Genomic DNA, 17,637 nt, shown 5'->3' on the forward strand with positions numbered 1-17,637 from the left:
GAGCAAGCGTCTTTTAATTTCATGGCTACAGTCACCATCTACAATGATTTTGGAATCCAAAAAAATTAAGTTGTCACTGTTTCCACTGTTTTCCCATCTATTTGCCATGAAGTGATAGGACCAGATGCCATGATCATAATTTTCTGAATGTTGAGCTTTAAGCCAACTTTTTCACTCTCCTCTTTCACTTTCATCAAGAGGTTCTTTAGTTCTTCACTTTCTGCCGTAAGGGTGGTGTCATCTGCATATCTGAGGTTATTGATATTTCTCCCGGCAATCTTGATTCCAGCTTGTGCTTCCTCCAGCCCAACGTTTCTCATGATGTACTCTGCATATAAGTTAAATAAGCAGGGTGACAATAAATAAGCAGCTTTGACGTACTCCTTTTCCTATTTGGAACCAGTCTGTGGTTTCATGTCCAGTTCTAACTTGCTTCCTGACCTGCATACAGGTTTCTCAGGAGGCAGGTCAGGTGGTCTGGTGTTCCCATCTCTTGAAGAATTTTCCACAGTTTGTTGTGATTCACACAGTCAAAGGCTTTGGCATAGTCAATAAAGCAGAAGTAGATGTTTTTCTGGAACTCGCTTTTTCTTTTTTCTGTGGCCCTTGAGTATGCAAAGGGCAAAAACACCCTGATCTCTCAGTGTTGCTAGATTTTAGAAATGTCACTGTCGTGTGAGAGGAGGAAAGATAAGACAGCTTTTCATTTGCCCTCATCCTGCTTGTGCGATACCTCCCTCATTTAGCCTATGGGGAGTTTGGCGTGTCCTGTGGGGAAAAGTGAACAGCCAGATTCCATTTCCTTCCCCTCTGGACACGGGGGTTTAAAAGATGAATATGACAATTCCAGTCCTGAAAGATTTCACTGCCTTGTAGGAGAGCCTGACATGGTTCTTCAGACAAATTTATGAGTAGGTGCCAGGTATGGGAGAGAATAGGAATGTGGAGGCCAAAAAGGACCTTAGTCTCATTGAGCTGATCTGCTGGGCCCTTGAGACTAATTATAAACAAGGAAATCTCTGATAAGGAATGTGAAGAAGAAAAAAAATGAAAAGGAGAGTGATTGTGGGGCTACTTTGCTCCCATCAAAGAAGCCTTCTCTTGTGTGTTAGTCACTCAGTCATGTCCAGCTCTTTGCGACTCCATAAATTGTAGCCCACCAGGCTCTGCTGTCCATGGAATTCTCCAGTCAAGAATACTGGAGTGGGTTCCCATGCCCAGGGGTTCTTCCCTGGAGAACCTTGAACCCAGGTCTCCTGCATTGCAGGCAGATTCTTTACCATCTGAGTCACCAGGGAAGACTATGTTTACCATCTTAGACCACCAAGGAAGTCTCTTCCTAAAAGGTGCAATTTGGCCAGAAATATAAATGAGAGATCAGTTGTGGGAACATGGGACAAAGTAATTCATTCTGTGGGACTGGCAAAAGAAATGGCCAGAAGCAGCAGTGAACTTGGCTTTTAACTTGAGGTGCTTTCCAGTAAAGGTTAAGAATTCCTTAGCTTTTAGTATGTTCCAGGCCTAAGTTCTAAGCACTTTCCATGCAATTCATTTCATCCTCACAAAACTGAGGTAATCACTGTTATCTCCATTTTCAGATGAGGAATCTGAGGTATGGAGGTTAACTTGCCCAAAGTGACACAGCCAATAAAAAAAATGTTGGAGCTGGATTCAAACCCAGAGTCTTTTCTCAACCGTTAGACAAAGAATCGCAGTACGTGATCACACAACAGTAATGCACAAATACACAAATCTCTTCTGTGATCGTTTTTTCCTTTTTAAAATCAGTGGATTGAGTTCATTCTTTCACTCAACACATATTATTGATGCTTACCATGTACCATCCTGTTACAGGCATAGGGATATAAGCAGTGAACAAAATAGACAATCCTTGCGTTTTTGACGTTCATACGAATGTAGGGAGACAAAACCCAAAAGTAAAACATAAAAGAATCATAAGAATTGAGGGAAAGGGGAGTGAAGTTGGACTGAATTTAGGATGACCCAGGGAATGCTACACTGAAAAGGTGATCTTTGAGAAAAAACAAAAGAGGTGATTTATCTACGATTCTGTAACCCCGAAATCAATCTCATTCTCGCCCACACTTGACGCAGGCGCGATACTCAGAGCCCCTGCCTAGGGCTCGAGCGCTCCCTGGTGCCCTGTCAGATCCGCGCAGCTGCAGCGGCTACCCACATACTGCTAGGCCGGAAGCGCGGCGTCCTGCCCTCGCCCCTCCCCTTCCGGCTCACTTCCGCCTACCCCGCCCGGGCTGCCAGACCGGAACCGCCGAGCGCTGACCGATTCTCTTCGTTGGGGTGGAGACCCGGGCGCCTCAGAGATGCCGGTAAAGGGGCCAAGCTGGGGGTGTCGGGAAACGGCGGGGATTTGAGAGAGTCACGAGAAGTCTTGCGTGCGCTGAGAAAAGCGGGCCGAGGAGGGCAGAGAGAAAGCAGGGGCCTGAGAAGAGGAAAGGCAAGAGGAGAGAGGCCGGCCTCTGTGGGATTAGGGCGGCCCGGGGGTGTCGGCCGGCCATGGAGGAACAGCGCATGGCAGAGTGGGCTAGAGACCCGGGGCCTGCTGAGGAGACCACCTCAAGTCTTCTGCTCTCTCCTCTCCAAGCTTGATCCTTTTTATCGTTTTTTGTGCCTCTCCCCTTCCCCCCGATTCCAGCGGGGTTCCCAAAGCCTCACTAGAGCCGCGAAGGCAAGGGCTGCCCTTTTAATTTCTCATATCTCAGCTAGGGCCCGGCTTCTTCTTTTTTTTTCCCCTCTATAGGCCCACTTCCTCCTTCGCCTTTGGAGGCGGGCCCCTTATGCTGCCTGTCGCCTGTCCGACCCGCTTCCCAGACTCCTCCCTTGTCGCCCCGGCAGTGGCTGCCACACCTGAGCCGCTGGGTTTAGGGCTCTCCAGAGCAGGTGCAAGGTCTGCGCCTAGTTTCCAAATGTTTGTTTTCATGTGCATCAGCGTAGGAGTTAAAATTGATGATGGTTTGGTTGTTCTTAATTTCTGACAGCCACAGGGGGTAGATTTATCACCATCATGGTCTCCATTTTGCAGATGAGGAAAAAGCTTGTTCAGTAACATGTGATGTTTAGCATCTGCTGCATGCCAAAGCACTATTATAGCAGTGAATAAGGCCAACAAATCTCTATTCTTAAGGAGTTTACATTCTAATGAGGAGACATAATAAATCTGTAAATGTAAATAAAATAAGGGGGATTGTTTCAGATAGTGACAAATGTCATGAAGGTAGTAAGTGGGTAACAAGACAATATAGCTAGTGCAGGGGAGGATAGGGGCTGTGTTAGATGAAGCATATCTGTAATAAAAAGGAGCAAACCATGGTTATATATTTCGTAAATCCCACAGCTACCATTTGACTTCTGATGCATGTCAGGCCAGCTCTGAGCTACAGTTTGTATAAATTATTCCCTAATTAATCCTCAGAGTGATTATGAAGTAGATATGTTAGTGGTTTTTCATTTTGCTGTGGAGGAAGTTGAGGCTCAGAGAAGTTAAGTAACTTGCCCAAAGTAGCACACTAATGTGTGCAACACATTAGTGTGTGCGTGTGTTGTGTGTTTGTATTGGGGTGTAGTAAATTAACAATGTTGTGATAGTTTAAGGTGATCAGCAAAGGGACTCAGCCATACATATACATGTATCTGTTCTTCCCCACACTCCCCTCCCATCCAGGCTGCCACATACAATGGGTAGAGTTCCATGTGCTGTACAGTAGGTCCTTGTTGGTTATCCATTTTAAATCCATTTTCACACAAAGTGAAAGTTAGTCATTCAGTCGAGTTCGACTCTTTAGGATCCCATGGGTCCTACTAAGCTCCTCTGTCCTAGGCAAGAATCCTGGGCTCCTCTAGCCAAGAATACTGAAGTGGGTTGCCATTTCCTCCTCCAGGGGATCTTCCTGACCCAGGGATTGAACCCAGCTCTCCTGCTTTGCAGGCAGATTCTTTACCATTTGAACCGCTAGGGAAGCCCTTAAATACATAAGCACACTAGTAAATCTTGATAAAGCCAGATTTTAAGCCAGAACCCTGACGCCTTGTGCTCATCATGCCAAGTGCTCAAAGAGCACCCTTGACTTCCCCTGTGATCACTTACTTATTATCTGTCTCCTCTATTCACCTGACAGAGCCAGGGCTGGTCATGCATGCCAGTATATCCACATGCCTTGCACACAGAAGGTACTTAGTAATCTTTTGATGAATGAATGAATAAATGACTGGGGCCCATGTTGTCTTATAAAAAGCCAGACATCTTGTAAAATGCCGAACTAGAAATTGGCTTATAAGTTGTTCTCATAAATGTGATTTTTTTTCTCCCTCCTCTAACTCTTATCCACCCACTGAAAACAAGTATATATGTTTTTATTTTACAAATGTGGAAATAGGCTAAGAGAAGAAAAGTGATGGCTTGGTCAAAAGGCATAGAACCAGGAAGTGGCAGAGCTGAAGAGCCAGTGCTTGGATTGTGGTTTTAACAACAGCTGGGTTGCTGGGTACCTCTGATTTATAGTGTTTGCCTATTTCTATAGTGTGAATACCCCACCAGTTACCAATGTGCTGTCACCAAATGTGAAATTGGAAGGGAAGCACAGTAGCACGTTATATAGTATTTCCACTGTAGGTACAAAAGACATAACTAACCTTAAGATCACAGACATTGGTAAAATAATTTTAAAAAAGGAAATAAAGTGTCAAATATTTATTACCTTTGTTTTTAATATAATTTATTTAATTGAAAATTTATATAATTTTATTTTTAATAATGGCTGTGTTCAACAATCAGCTTGCCTCAAATTTTCTCAGAATTCCTCAAACTTTGATAGTTTTCATGAGCCAGTTTATCTTGGATTAGTTATTCTTTTTTTTCCTTTAGGAAAAAGGACTTGTTTGCCCCAGTGACATTTGCTCTCTTTCTGCTTCTGTGTTCTTACCTGGCTTGTCCCTACAGGCTTACCACTCTTCCCTCATGGACCCTGACACCAAACTCATTGGAAACATGGCACTATTGCCTATCAGAAGCCAGTTCAAAGGACCTGCCCCTAGAGAGAGTAAGTCAAAACCCCTTTCCATTCTTTTCACATTTTGGTATGAAACCCTCTGATGTTAGCACATCAGGGAAATACTTTCTCAGATTGCTCTTGTATTTTTTATTTGCTTGATGGATATTGTGCTTTCCACCTTCTCAAATCTTGGGTAGATGTTGCATTTAATAAGAAACTGTAAAAAAAAGAACCTGTATTATTGCTGCCATTTTCTCTGGGATATTTTGTTGAGAGGGAGGAGGAAATGTACTTAATTCTCAACACTCTCCCTATCATCACTATCAGTTCTTAAAAATCTAATGCTGCTTCTTCTGTAGAACACTGTGTCCCTATCCTTTCTCTGTCATCAAGCTGGAAAAAACAAAGTGTGTTTTAACCTCTTTCTTTTTTTTTCATTTATTTTTATTAGTTGGAGGCTAACTACTTTACAATATTGTAGTGGTTTTTGCCATACATTGACATGAATCAGCCATGGATTTACATGTGTTCCCCATCCCGATCCCCCCTCCCACCACCCTCCCCATCCCATCCCTCTGGGTCTTCCCAGTGCACCAGCCCTGAGCACTTGTCTCATGCATCCAACCTGGGCTGGTGGTCTGTTTCACCCTTGATAGTATACGTGTTTCAATGCTGTTCTCTCAGATCATCCCACCCTTGCCTTCTCCCACAGAGTCCCAAAGTCTGTTCTGTACATCTGTGTCTCTTTTTCTGTTTTGCATATTGGTTAACCTCTTTCTTTATCTAAATCTACTTCCTTTATCCATTCTTCAGGATCCCATTTTTTACCAATACCTCAGTGTTAAGTGTCCTGTATAACATTATTCATTTCTTCTCTTTTCTGAATTTTATATCTTTTGCTTTCTTTCTTGGCACTCACCTTTTTTTTTTTTTTTGGAGCTTTTTTTTAATCTGTTCAGAATGCCTCATTCTTTTCAGATACTATCTGAGACTCTTCTGACGACATTCTGAGATGTTCTGCCAACAGTGCAATTTGTATTATATTAGATGTGGTTTCCCTGCACCCAGGAAGAGTCTGCACTGAGTTCTATTTGTGGTTTCCAAGACCATAGTTTAGATTACTAATTTTGTACTGACCCTGTCTCCATTCTTCTGGCCAGTTTATTTGACTTGACTTCCTCTTAATTTAGTTTTGTTTTCAATACCAGTTTAAAGCTCAGTAAACTTAATAAATTTGGTGAGTCACCACACTCTTGTTCTGAGATGGAAAAAAAAAGCCACCAAAACAGGAAAAATAATGTAAAAGAATGACATTATTCTTTTGCAGAGGAAGAATAAGGATCAGTGTTTGATCAGATTACTTCCCAGATTGTGACAAAGTACCATATAGTATATCAGAAGACATAATTGACCAAGGATGAAGTAAATTTAATTACCACCTTTGCAATTCTTGGGCCCTTGAGAGAGATTGGGACTGCAGGAAACTGGAACTTCATGATTTCTATAGTTAAGAGTGACTTGTTGCTCTTCCCTAGGGGGCTGAAATAGGACTGAATTGGAATTATGGAGAAATCTAAGCCTGTGCTATGGACTAAGTAACTGTTAGCATTAATCTAGTTATTTACATTCAACAGATATCTTTTGAACATCTTATATATGCCAAATGCTCTTCTATGTTCTGAATCCTATCAGCTCGCCTGAATCCTATCAGCTAGCCTCTTTTCCCTTCCTCTGCAACATGACACTAGAGTAGCCGGCTTTTGTAAACACTGTGGGATCATAGAAGGAAGTTTCTTTTTAGCAAATAAGAGAACTGATCATAGGGAACATAAGTCTAGAGTTAGAATTCTGTTTGGGACTTCCGTGGTGGTCCAGTGGTTAAGACTGCACGCTTTCACTACAGGGGGTGTGGGTTCGACCCTTGGATGGGGAACTAAGATCCCACATGTCCAAAAATATTTTTCTTAAAGGAGGGGAAAAAAAAGTTCTGTTAAAATTCTCCAGCAAGGGAATGGGCAAAGATAAAGACAACTGGATTAGAGTATGAAACCTTCTGCGTTTCTGCTGTGTGAGAGGGATAGCAGTCAGGGTTGCGAAATAAAAATAACTGTTTCTGCATTGTTAAAACCAGCTGCCGGATATCAAGACCCTGGGACTGTGACCTTTTTAAAATAAAAAAAGGAAAAGCCAAAGAAATTTTGTAATGAGATCTGTCTTTGTTACAACAGTACTTCTGGTTTTTCTCAGTCTCTAGCCACCTTGAACAGATTGTACATATTTGAAGTCACAGTTTTTGTAAAAAGAAAGAGGTATGTGTGAATCCCAGTACATTCCTAAATGAACAGCTGAGAGTTTTTTCCCTTAAAGTATAGTATGTAAGTTCAAATAAAATTGTATGGAATTCTTTGTATTGGGTTGACCAAAAAGTTCGTTGGGGTTTTCTGTAACATCTTTTGGAAAAACCCGAATGAACTTTTTCGCCATCCAAATATTTTTAAGAAAGCAATTTATTAAATTTAGTCTGTGACTCAGTCTGTTTTTGTAAATGCATTGAGAAATGTCTGGAGTGATGTTCACCAAATGCTGAGACTAGTTATTTCTGGGTAGTGAGATTAGGGTGACAGTTACTTTTTTTTCCTGTATTGATTCATTTGTTTCTATAATAAGCATGTATAATTTTTATAAAGACAATAAAGCTGTCTGAATAAACCATGTGCTTATTTTTCTAGAAATTTTTTCTAAAGACTTTGTTTTAGTAGTCTGATTCTATGTTATTCAATTCCAAAGCCCTTGACTGTTGAGCTTTGATTTTTTTTTCTTTAGTGCTTTTTAAATGTTATGTTTTACACTTGGCTAACATCCTCTGCCTTTCTCCCATCCTGCCCTGCTTAGCAAAAGATACAGATATTGTGGATGAAGCTATCTATTACTTTAAGGCCAATGTCTTCTTCAAAAACTATGAAATTAAGGTAAAGTACAAAACTTTTGCTCTTTAGTTTTCTGATGGGGATAGTATCTACTTGGCAGTCAGAGTTAATGTGAGGAATAAGTAAAATGAAATTAGATTGTATGATTTTAAAAATCCAGAACAGTGCCTAATTCTATATTAATCTTAGTTCACCATGGTTTTGCAGACTACTGTCTAAGGGCCAAATCTTGCCTACCACATCTTTTTGTAAATAATTTTACTGGAACATAGCCATTTGCATTTGTTTACACATCACCTGTGGGTGCTTTCATGCCACAGTAGCTGAGTTGAGTAGTTGTGACAGACTGTGGCTCACAAAGCTTAAAATATTGTTTGGTCCTATACTGAGGAGCTTGACCCTTGTCTAGACACTTCTTTATATTTATTTACTCAGCAGTATTAAGCACCTACTTTGTACGAGTCCAAAACCAAAAAATTTTGCATGCTGATGTTTATATACTTCTGTGTCCTGGACCCTTCCCTCCACCTCCTAGTTCTTGTGATCTCAGGGGGAAGGGAGAAGTGGAAGTGGGGAGAAAAAGAGAGGGAGAAATGGAAAGAAGTTCTCTGAGATGCTGCTATGAACAAGTTACAAGGAATGTCACTAAATCTTTTTGATAATGTTCTAGATTATGGAATTTCAGTTCAGTTCAGTCACTCAGTTGTGTCCAACTTTTCATGACCCCATGGACTGCAGCATGCCAGACCTCCCCCTTCACCACCATCTCCCGGAGTTTACCCAGTCTCTTGTCCGTTGAGTTGGTGATGCCAACTCCACCATCTCATTCTCTGTCTTCACCTTCTTCTGCCTTCAGTCTTTCCCAGCATCAGGGTCTTTTCAAATGAGTCTGTTCTTCGCATCAGGTGACCAAAGTATTGGAGTTTCAGCTTCAACATCAGTCCTTCCAATGAACACCCAGGACTGATCTCCTTTAGGATGGACTGGTTGGATCTCCTTGCAGTCCAAGGGACTCTCAAGAGTCTTCTCCAACACCACAGTTCAAAGCATCAATTCTTTGTCACTCAGCTTTCTTCATAGTCCCAACTCTCACATCCATACATGACTACTGGGAAAATCCATAGCCTTGACTAGACAGACCTTTGTTGGTAAAGTAATATCTCTGCTTTTTAACATGCTGTCTAGGGACTTCCCTGATGGTCCAGTGGTTAGGAATCAGCCTTGCAATGCAGAGGACATGGGTTCGATCCCTGGTCAGGGAACTAAGATCCCACATGCCACAGAGCAACTCAGCCTGTGTGCTACAACTACTGAGCCCTTGCACCGCAAATAGAGAATCCGTGTGCCGTAATGAAAGATCCCCCATGACACAAGGAAGATCCCACATGCCACAGCTCAGACCCAACACAGCCACATAATAAATAAAAATTAAAAATATAGATATATATGCTGTCTAGGTTGGTCATAACTTTACTTTCAAGGAGTAAGCATTTTTTAATTTCATAGCTTCAGTCACCATCTGCAGTGATTTTGGAGCCCAAGAAAATAAAGTCTGCCACTGTTTCCACTGTTTCCCCATCTATTTGCCCTGAAGTGATGGGACTGGATGCCATGATCTTAGTTTTCTGAATGTTGAGCTTTATTTATTTTTGAATGTTGAGTTTTAAGCCAACTTTTTCACTCTCCTCTTTCATTTTCATCAAGAGGTTCTTTAGTTCTTCTTCACTTTCTGCCATAAGGGTGGTGTCATCTGCATATCTGAGGTTATTGATATTTCCCCCGGCAATCTTGATTCCAGCTGTGCTTCACCCAGCCCAGTGTTTCTCATGATGTACTCTGCATATAAGTTAAATAAACAGGGTGACAATATACAGCCTTGATGTACTCTTTTTCCTATTTGGAACCAGTCTGTTGCTCCATGTCCAGTTCTAACTGTTGCTCCCTGACCTGTATACAGGCTTCTCAAGAGACAGGTCAGGTGGTCTGTTATTCCCACCTCTTTGAGAATTTTCCACAGTTTATTGTGATCCTCACAGTCAAAGACTTTGGCATACTCAATAAAGCAGAAATAGATGTTTTTCTGGAACTCTCTTGCTTTCTCGATGATCCGGCGAATGTTGGCGATTTGATCTCTGGCTCCTCTGTCTCTTCTAAAACCACCTTGAGCATCTGGAAGTTCTCAGTTCACATATTGCTGAAGCCTGACTTGGAGAATTTTAAGCATTACTTCACTAGCGTGTGAGATGAGTGCAATTGTGCAGTAGTTTGAGCATTCTTTGGCATTGCCTTTCTTTGGGATTGGAATGAAAACTGACCTTTTCCAGTCCTGTGGCCACTGCTGAGTTTTCCAAATTTGCTGGCATATTGGGTGTAGCACTTTCACAGCATCATCTTTTAAGACTTCTTTTAGCTGGAATTCCATCACCTCCACTAGCTTTGTTCATAGTGATACTTCCTAAGGCCCTCTTGACTTCACATTCCAGGATATCTGACTCTAGGTGAGTTACCACACCATCGTGGTTATCTGGGTTGTGAAGATCTTTTTTGTATAGTTCTTCTGTGTATTCCTGCCACCTCTTCTTAATATCTTCTGCCTCTGTTAGGTCCATACCATTACTGTCCTTTATTGAGCGCATCTTTCCTTGAAATATTCCCTTGGTATCTCTAATTTTCTTGAAAAGCTCTCTAGTCTTTCTCATTCTATTGTTTTCCTCTATTTCTTTGCACTGATTACTGAGGAAGGCTTTCTTATCTCTCCTTGCTGTTCTTTGGAAATCTGTATTCAAATGGATATATCTTTCCTTTTCTCCTTTACTTTTTGCTTCTTTCAACTCCTTGCCAAACTTTAATCTCTTGGAATCCAACAGGGTGTGAAATCTTTATTTGTAGACTCTTGGACAATAAACTGTGATCTATGATGTTATGGACGTTTCTAATCTAATGCATGGTCTTAAGTATGGTGTTTGTAATTAAAATTCCACCACATTTCATTCTCTCTTGAATATCATAGACTCTTAAAAATAGGGAAAAGTGTAGTTTGTTTATTTAAAATTATAAATCTATATAAAATGTGACCTGAAGTACGTGCCACATTTGATTAGCGTCCGTTTGTCTTCTCCACATTTCCTTTGGGTCAGGTCAAGAGTTGGACTTTTGGAACTCTTCAAGAATAGGTCAGTTGAAATAATTGCTTCCTCCTTTAGAGTCATACATGTTTCTAATCTGGGCAGAGATCCTGAAGTGAAAAAGCTTTTAAAGATTAACCAGCCATATGGTTCACCTCAGGTTTTCCAGACGGCTTTGTTAGCTCTCCTTCCAAGAAGAAGTTATTGGTGCAACTGCCCAGGAACCCAGGGCAAGGGGAGCTGAGGAAAACAGAGGCAGCCTCACAGCTCAGGGAGGAAGCCCGTGGCTGCCCCCCCAGGAGCAGACAGAGGGCTTGAGAAGATTGCATCTGGAGAATGGGAATTTTTGATGCTGTCGTGACTGTGTGCTCAGTTTTCAGTTAATAAATAAAAAGACAAAGATTGAATTCTTTTATTGCAAATAATTATTGCATTTTGATCAGTACTGTTTTTAAGTTTTGTTTTCTTCCCATAGAATGAAGCTGATCGGACCTTGATATATATAACTCTCTACATTTCTGAGTGTCTAAAGAAACTCCAAAAGGTAATTAAGCCTGGATGATCATTTGTCAGGAACACAATAGGTATTTAGACTTGTTCAGACTTTAAGGAGAAGTAGAAAATATTTCCCCTGACTTAGAGCATGAACTTGAGAGGAAAATCTGAATGTAGATGTCTAAACTTACAGTAGTTGACTAATGAGAAGATAAGGATGATGGTGTTTTAAGGCTTTGCATATATTTTTCCAAGACTGAAATCTTGACCAAAATATTCTTTTTTAAGCCCGTGGCTCAAGGGTTCTTAACCTGGGGTCCAGGGATAGAATTCAGGGGTACATGAACTTGAGTGGAGAAAAGATTACATCTCTTCACTAACTTCCAACTGAAATCTAGCATTTACTTTAATTATTAATGTAGGCAGCAACCCACAATAGCATTAGCAATACCTGTGACTTTCTGCAGCGTGTTCATACTACATTTAGAATTGAAGATATTTTGAAATTTTATTTACATTCATTACTGCTTCAAAATTCAGTTGTTAGGTCCACTGCTGAGTTTTGTTATTTAGTGCATTAAAGAGCACATGTGTGGCTATGTCATAAGTTTGATTTTTTTAAATATTGTAATTATTGTATGTCATTACAATTGGATTCTTGTGTAGTCCTGTTTTGTTTTATTCATTTAAAAGGTTAGTCTGAGGAGGAGCCTGTAGGCTTCACCAGACTACAAAAGGGCACAAAATCACAACCCCAGACCTAGCCACTTAGACTAAAAAAACTGCCAATTGAAATGTTATATCCCTTTTCCCATTTGTGTATATAATTTTTTTTTTTTTTAAGTGCAATTCTAAAAGCCAAGGCGAGAAAGAAATGTATACACTGGGAATCACTAATTTTCCCATTCCTGGAGAGCCTGGTTTTCCACTTAATGCCATTTACGCCAAACCTGCAAACAAACAGGAAGATGGTAAGAACATCTCGTCCCCCTTCCTATGTGGCACACAGTTTTCTCCACTGGACTTTTTACCCCCCTCCTTTTCTTAACTTGATTGTTGTACAGGTTGAGAGTGGAATCATTAGCTCATGCACTATCCTACTTTGTGAGAGTCACTCTCACAAAAGATCCTTGGCAACTATGACACGTAGAGAACCTTTTGGACCAAAATAAGTATAATCTTAAAACCATTTGAACTGCTCTTTCTATTTCTTATGCTGTTCAGATGTTGAAGAATATTGCGAAGGTCGGTGTCTAAATCAACAGCTAGCATATTTGGGATGCTTTCTGAAATATAATTTTTTGTTTTACCTGCTCTTGATTTTAGAAGTGATGAGGGCCTACTTACAACAGTTGAGGCAAGAAACTGGACTGAGACTTTGTGAAAAAGTTTTTGACCCTCAAAATGATAAACCCAGCAAGGTAAAAACTCTTTTCATTGCCTATTTAGTTGATAAATCACCTTTTACCCTGTAGCCACTGTTAAACACACTAAGGTGTTTAGTTTTCACATTGCAGTATTGCTTAACTTTGGTACCTTATACATAGTAGGAGTTCCCTGAGTCACAGAGAATAATGAATTGCATGTAATAAGAAATTTTGGTTGTATGTTCTTAGGTTGGGGCATTGTAAACCAATAGAACGGGTATTGTGTGAGACAACTTTAATGTAGTTATTTTGTTGTCGTAATTTTGAGTGACCTGTGAGTCACTGCGGGGAAAAAAAAGGAAGAAAGAGAAAAAAGAAAATTTTACATGTACCTTCAAAGAGCTTATATAATGTAAGGGCTGCTAGACCACTGTTAAGTTTTCTTGTTAAGTAAATTCATACTCTGACCTTTCCTTGAACCTGCACTGTGGTTTGACCACCACTGTTCCTTGTTTTGTGCCCCCTTGTTAGTGGTGGACTTGCTTTGTGAAGAGACAGTTCATGAACAAGAGTCTTTCAGGACCTGGACAGTAAAGCCGACCTCGGGTGGACCCTGGCTCCACAGCCGTGGGCAGCATTCACAGCAAGATGTACACAGTTCTTTGCCTTTATTTCATAAAGTTTTATACAGAGGAGAGAAGAGCGTGTGTCTTTACTTGAAGAGCTCTTTATCAAGAATTTGGGGTGGGATGGGTGGGGAAGAATGAGTTGTTGCCTGGTGATTTGAAATGTCTGCAGTATTAAGCTGGTGCTTAATAAATAATAATAAAGAAATTTCTAACATTTCATGTCAAAAGAAATCCATTGCTTATCTTTGACATTTACATAAAAATTTAGGGGACCGTATTCACCTTTTTCAAGTGTACAATTAATAATACATTGTTGTTGCTGTTCAGTCGCTAAGTTATGTCCATCTCTTTGCAGCCCCATGGACTGCAGCACGCCAGGCTTCCCTGTCCTTCACTATCTCCCAGAGTTTGCTCAAATTCATGTCCATTGAGTCAGTGATGCCAGCCAACTTTCTCATCCTCTGTTGCCCCCTTCTCTTCCTGTCCTCAATCTTTCCCAGCATCAGGGTCTTTTCCAATGAGTCGGCTCTTCGAATCAGGTGGCCAGAGTATTGGAGCTTCAGCTTCAGCATCAGTCCTTCCAATGAATATTCATGGTTTATTTACTTTTGTACACTAACTTTTTCTCATCACCACTAATTCCAGAAAATTTTCGCCACCCTAAAAAGATGTACTCTTTAGCAAGCATTCCCAACCCCTTCCTCCCACTGTCTCTATTGATTTGCCTTTTCTGGACATTTCACATAAATGGAATTGTAAAACAGGGGTCTTTCCTGTCTTGTTTCTTTGACCCAGGACAATGTTTTCAAGGTTTGTCCATGTTATAATGTATATCAGTACCTCATTCCTTTTTTTAAAAAAAATTATGGTAAAACACTGCAGAAAGGTGACCAGCCATGAAATTAAAAGATGCTTGTTCCTTGGAAGAAAAGCTACGACCAAACTAGACAGTATATTAAAAAGCCAGAGACATTACTTTGCCAACAAAGGTTCGTCTAGTCAAAGCTATGGTTTTTCCAGTAGTCATGTATGGATGTGAGAATTGGACTATAAAGAAAGCTGCAGAATTGATGCTTTTGAACTTGGTGTGACTCTTGAGAATCCCTTGAACTGGCAGTCAATCCTAAAGAAGATCAGTCCTAAATATTCATTGGAAGGACTGATGCTGAAACTTCAATCCTTTGGCCACCTGATGTGAAGAACTGACTCGTTGGAAAAGACCCTGATGCTGGGAAAGATAGAGGATGATGAGTGGCATCACTGACTCAATGGACATGAGTTTGAGTAAGCTCTGGGAGTTGGTGATGGACAGGGAAGCCTGGCGTGCTGCAGTCCATGGGGCTGCAAAGAGTCGAACACAATTGAGTGACTGAACTGAACTGAACTGAATGTATAACATTTACTATGTTTTAACCACTTTTAAGTGTATAATTCACTGGTATTAATTACATACAGTGTTGTGCCACCATCACCGCTATCTGCTTCCAAAACTTTTTTGTTACCCCAAACAGAAACACTAACCATTCAACCCCAGGTACCTGTAACTCCCAATTCCTGGTCGCCTCTAATCTGCTTTCAGTGTCAGTGTCAGAATTTACCTTTTCCTAGCACCTCATAGATATGAAATCAAATAATGCGTATGCTTTTGTGTCTGGCCTCTTTTACTTAGCATAGGTGTTAAGGTTCATGCATGTTGTAGCCTGTGTCAGAACTTCATTCCCTTTAATGGCTCTGTAATATTCCATTATTTGACTAGACCCCCTTTTTATTTGTCCATTCATCAGCGTATGGACATCTGAGTTGCTTCTTTTTTCTTTTTCTTTTTGGCTATTATAAGCAGTGCTGTCGAGAACATTCATGTACAAATATTTGTGTGGACATGTTTCCATTTCTCTCAGTTATATACCTAGAAGTGGAATTACTGAGTCCTATGATAGCTATATTTAGCTTCCTGAAGAACTTAGGGACTTTTTTCCACAGAGGCTGCACCAACTGTACTGTCTTACATTCCTACCAGCAAAGCATGAAGGTTCTGATTTCCCCACATCCTCACCAACACTTGTTATTTGTTTATAGACACCCTAGTGGATGTGAAGTATCTCATTTTGTGATACTCATGTGAAGTATCTCATTTTGATTTGTATTTCCCTTATGTTAATGATACTGAACATCTTTTCATGTGGATATTGACCATTTGTCTATCTTTTTTTGAAAAATGTTCAAATCCTGTGCTCGTTTTTTGTTTGATTTGTCTTTTTGTTGTTGAGTTGTAGGGTTTTTTAAATATATATACTAAATACTAGACCCTTATCAGATACGTGATGTGCAGATAATTTCTCCCATTCCATAGGGTTTTTTTTTCTTTTTTTTATATACCTTGAAGGAAATGTTTATTTGCTATGAAGAACTGTTCCTTTTTAATTGAAGTATAGTTAATAGCTCAGTTGGTAAAGAATCTGCCTGCAAGGCATGAGATCCCGGTTCAATTCCTGGGTCAGGAAGATCGGCTGAAGAAGGGATAGGCTACCCACTCTAGTATTCTTGGGCTTCCCTTGTAGCTCAGCTGGTAGAGAATTCACCTGCAATGTGGAAGGCCTGGGTTTGATCCCTGGGTTGGGAAGATCCCCTGGAGAAGGGAAAGGCTACCCTTTCCAGTATTCTGGCCTGGAGAATTCCATGGACAGTCCATGGGGTCACAAAGAGTCAGACGTGACTTTCACTTTCATAGTTAATTTACAGTGTTCTGTTATATTCTTTTTCATATTCTTTTCCATTATAAGTTTTTACAAGATACAGAGTTAAGTTCACTGTGCTATATAGTAGGTCTTTGTTTTTTTTTTACTTTCTTGGTTTTGTCTTTTGTAGCACAGATATATTTAATTTTAGTTAAAACTCATTTGTCTATTTTTCCTTTGGTCACTTATGCTTTTTGTTCATACTTAAAAGACAGTTACCTGTCCCAAAGTATCAGTTTTCACCTATGTTTCCTAAGCATTTTATACTTTTAGTTCTTATATTTAGGTCTTTTTTTCCCCACATTGTAACAAATTTAGAGTAACAAGAAATTTTAGGTCTTTGATCCATTTTTTTAATCAACTTTTGTATATGAAGTGAGGTAGGGGTCTAACTTTTTTTCTTTTGCATGTGACTATCCATTGGTACCAGTGCCATTTATTGAAAAAGACTATCCTTTCTTCTTTGAATTGTATTGGCTCCCTCATCATAGATCAGCAGAACATAAATGTGTAGATTTATTTTTACATGCTATTTTCTGTCCTTATGTGGCATTCATTTTTACATTTGGCTAGTTTTTAACATTTAAGAGGTTTTCATTGTTAGGCTGACAGTAAACATGATTTCTTCTAAAAACTTATGGGACCATGTATTTTCCAGGTATGTTAAGGTTATAAATTAGGTATTTTAGAAAGTGCCTCAAGACTTCTGGCCATAAAGTTACTGCACTGCCACTGGGTTAGGAAGATCCCCTGGAGAAGGGAAAGGCTACCCATTCCAGTATTCTGGCCTAGAGAATTCCATGGACTGTATAGTTCATGGGGTCACAAAGAGTTTTACACGACCGAGTGACTTTCACTCACCTTTGTTGTACCTTTAGGTGTTTGATTTTTACTTTAAGAGGCAGTTGTTTTTGTATCTATGTTGGAATTGTATTTGGCCACAAGCTCAGAAAACCCAATTTACAGTGCCTTGGGGGTTTTGTTGGTTTTGTTTTTAAATAGTTATTCATTTGGCAGCACAGGGTCTTAGTTGCATGTGGGATAGTTGCAACATGTGGAATCTCTTGGTTGTGGAATGTGAACTCTTAGTTGCAGCATGTGGGATCTAGTTCCTTGACCAGGGATCGAACCCAGGGCCCCTGCATTGGGAGCTCGGAGTCTTAGCTACTAAAACACCTGGAAGCCCCTGTTTTTTAAATCTGGAAGTAGCCCCAGATGGGGTGGCCATTGTTGTGGAGGGCCCAAGCTCTTCCTGTCTTCCCACTCCACTCTCCTTTGCGTGTAGCTGTCATCCTCATCGTCTCTTGATGCTCCTGCATCTCAGCTCCGCTG

General features: G+C 40.4%; 1 protein-coding gene across 1 annotated transcript; it reads left to right on the plus strand.

Moving 5' to 3' along the window:
- Positions 1-2,243: 2,243 nt before the first annotated feature.
- ARPC3 (actin related protein 2/3 complex subunit 3) lies at positions 2,244-13,631 on the plus strand. Its single transcript, XM_065903864.1, has 7 exons — positions 2,244-2,348; positions 4,976-5,075; positions 7,920-7,996; positions 11,555-11,623; positions 12,419-12,545; positions 12,901-12,995; positions 13,473-13,631. The coding sequence occupies exons 1-7, from the start codon at positions 2,343-2,345 to the stop codon at positions 13,533-13,535; spliced, it is 537 nt and encodes a 178-aa protein (XP_065759936.1). The 5' UTR covers positions 2,244-2,342; the 3' UTR covers positions 13,536-13,631.
- The last annotated feature ends 4,006 nt before the right edge of the window (positions 13,632-17,637 follow it).

The sequence above is a fragment of the Muntiacus reevesi genome, chromosome 13, assembly GCF_963930625.1.
Source record: "Muntiacus reevesi chromosome 13, mMunRee1.1, whole genome shotgun sequence".
Classification (NCBI taxonomy): Eukaryota; Metazoa; Chordata; class Mammalia; order Artiodactyla; family Cervidae; genus Muntiacus; species Muntiacus reevesi.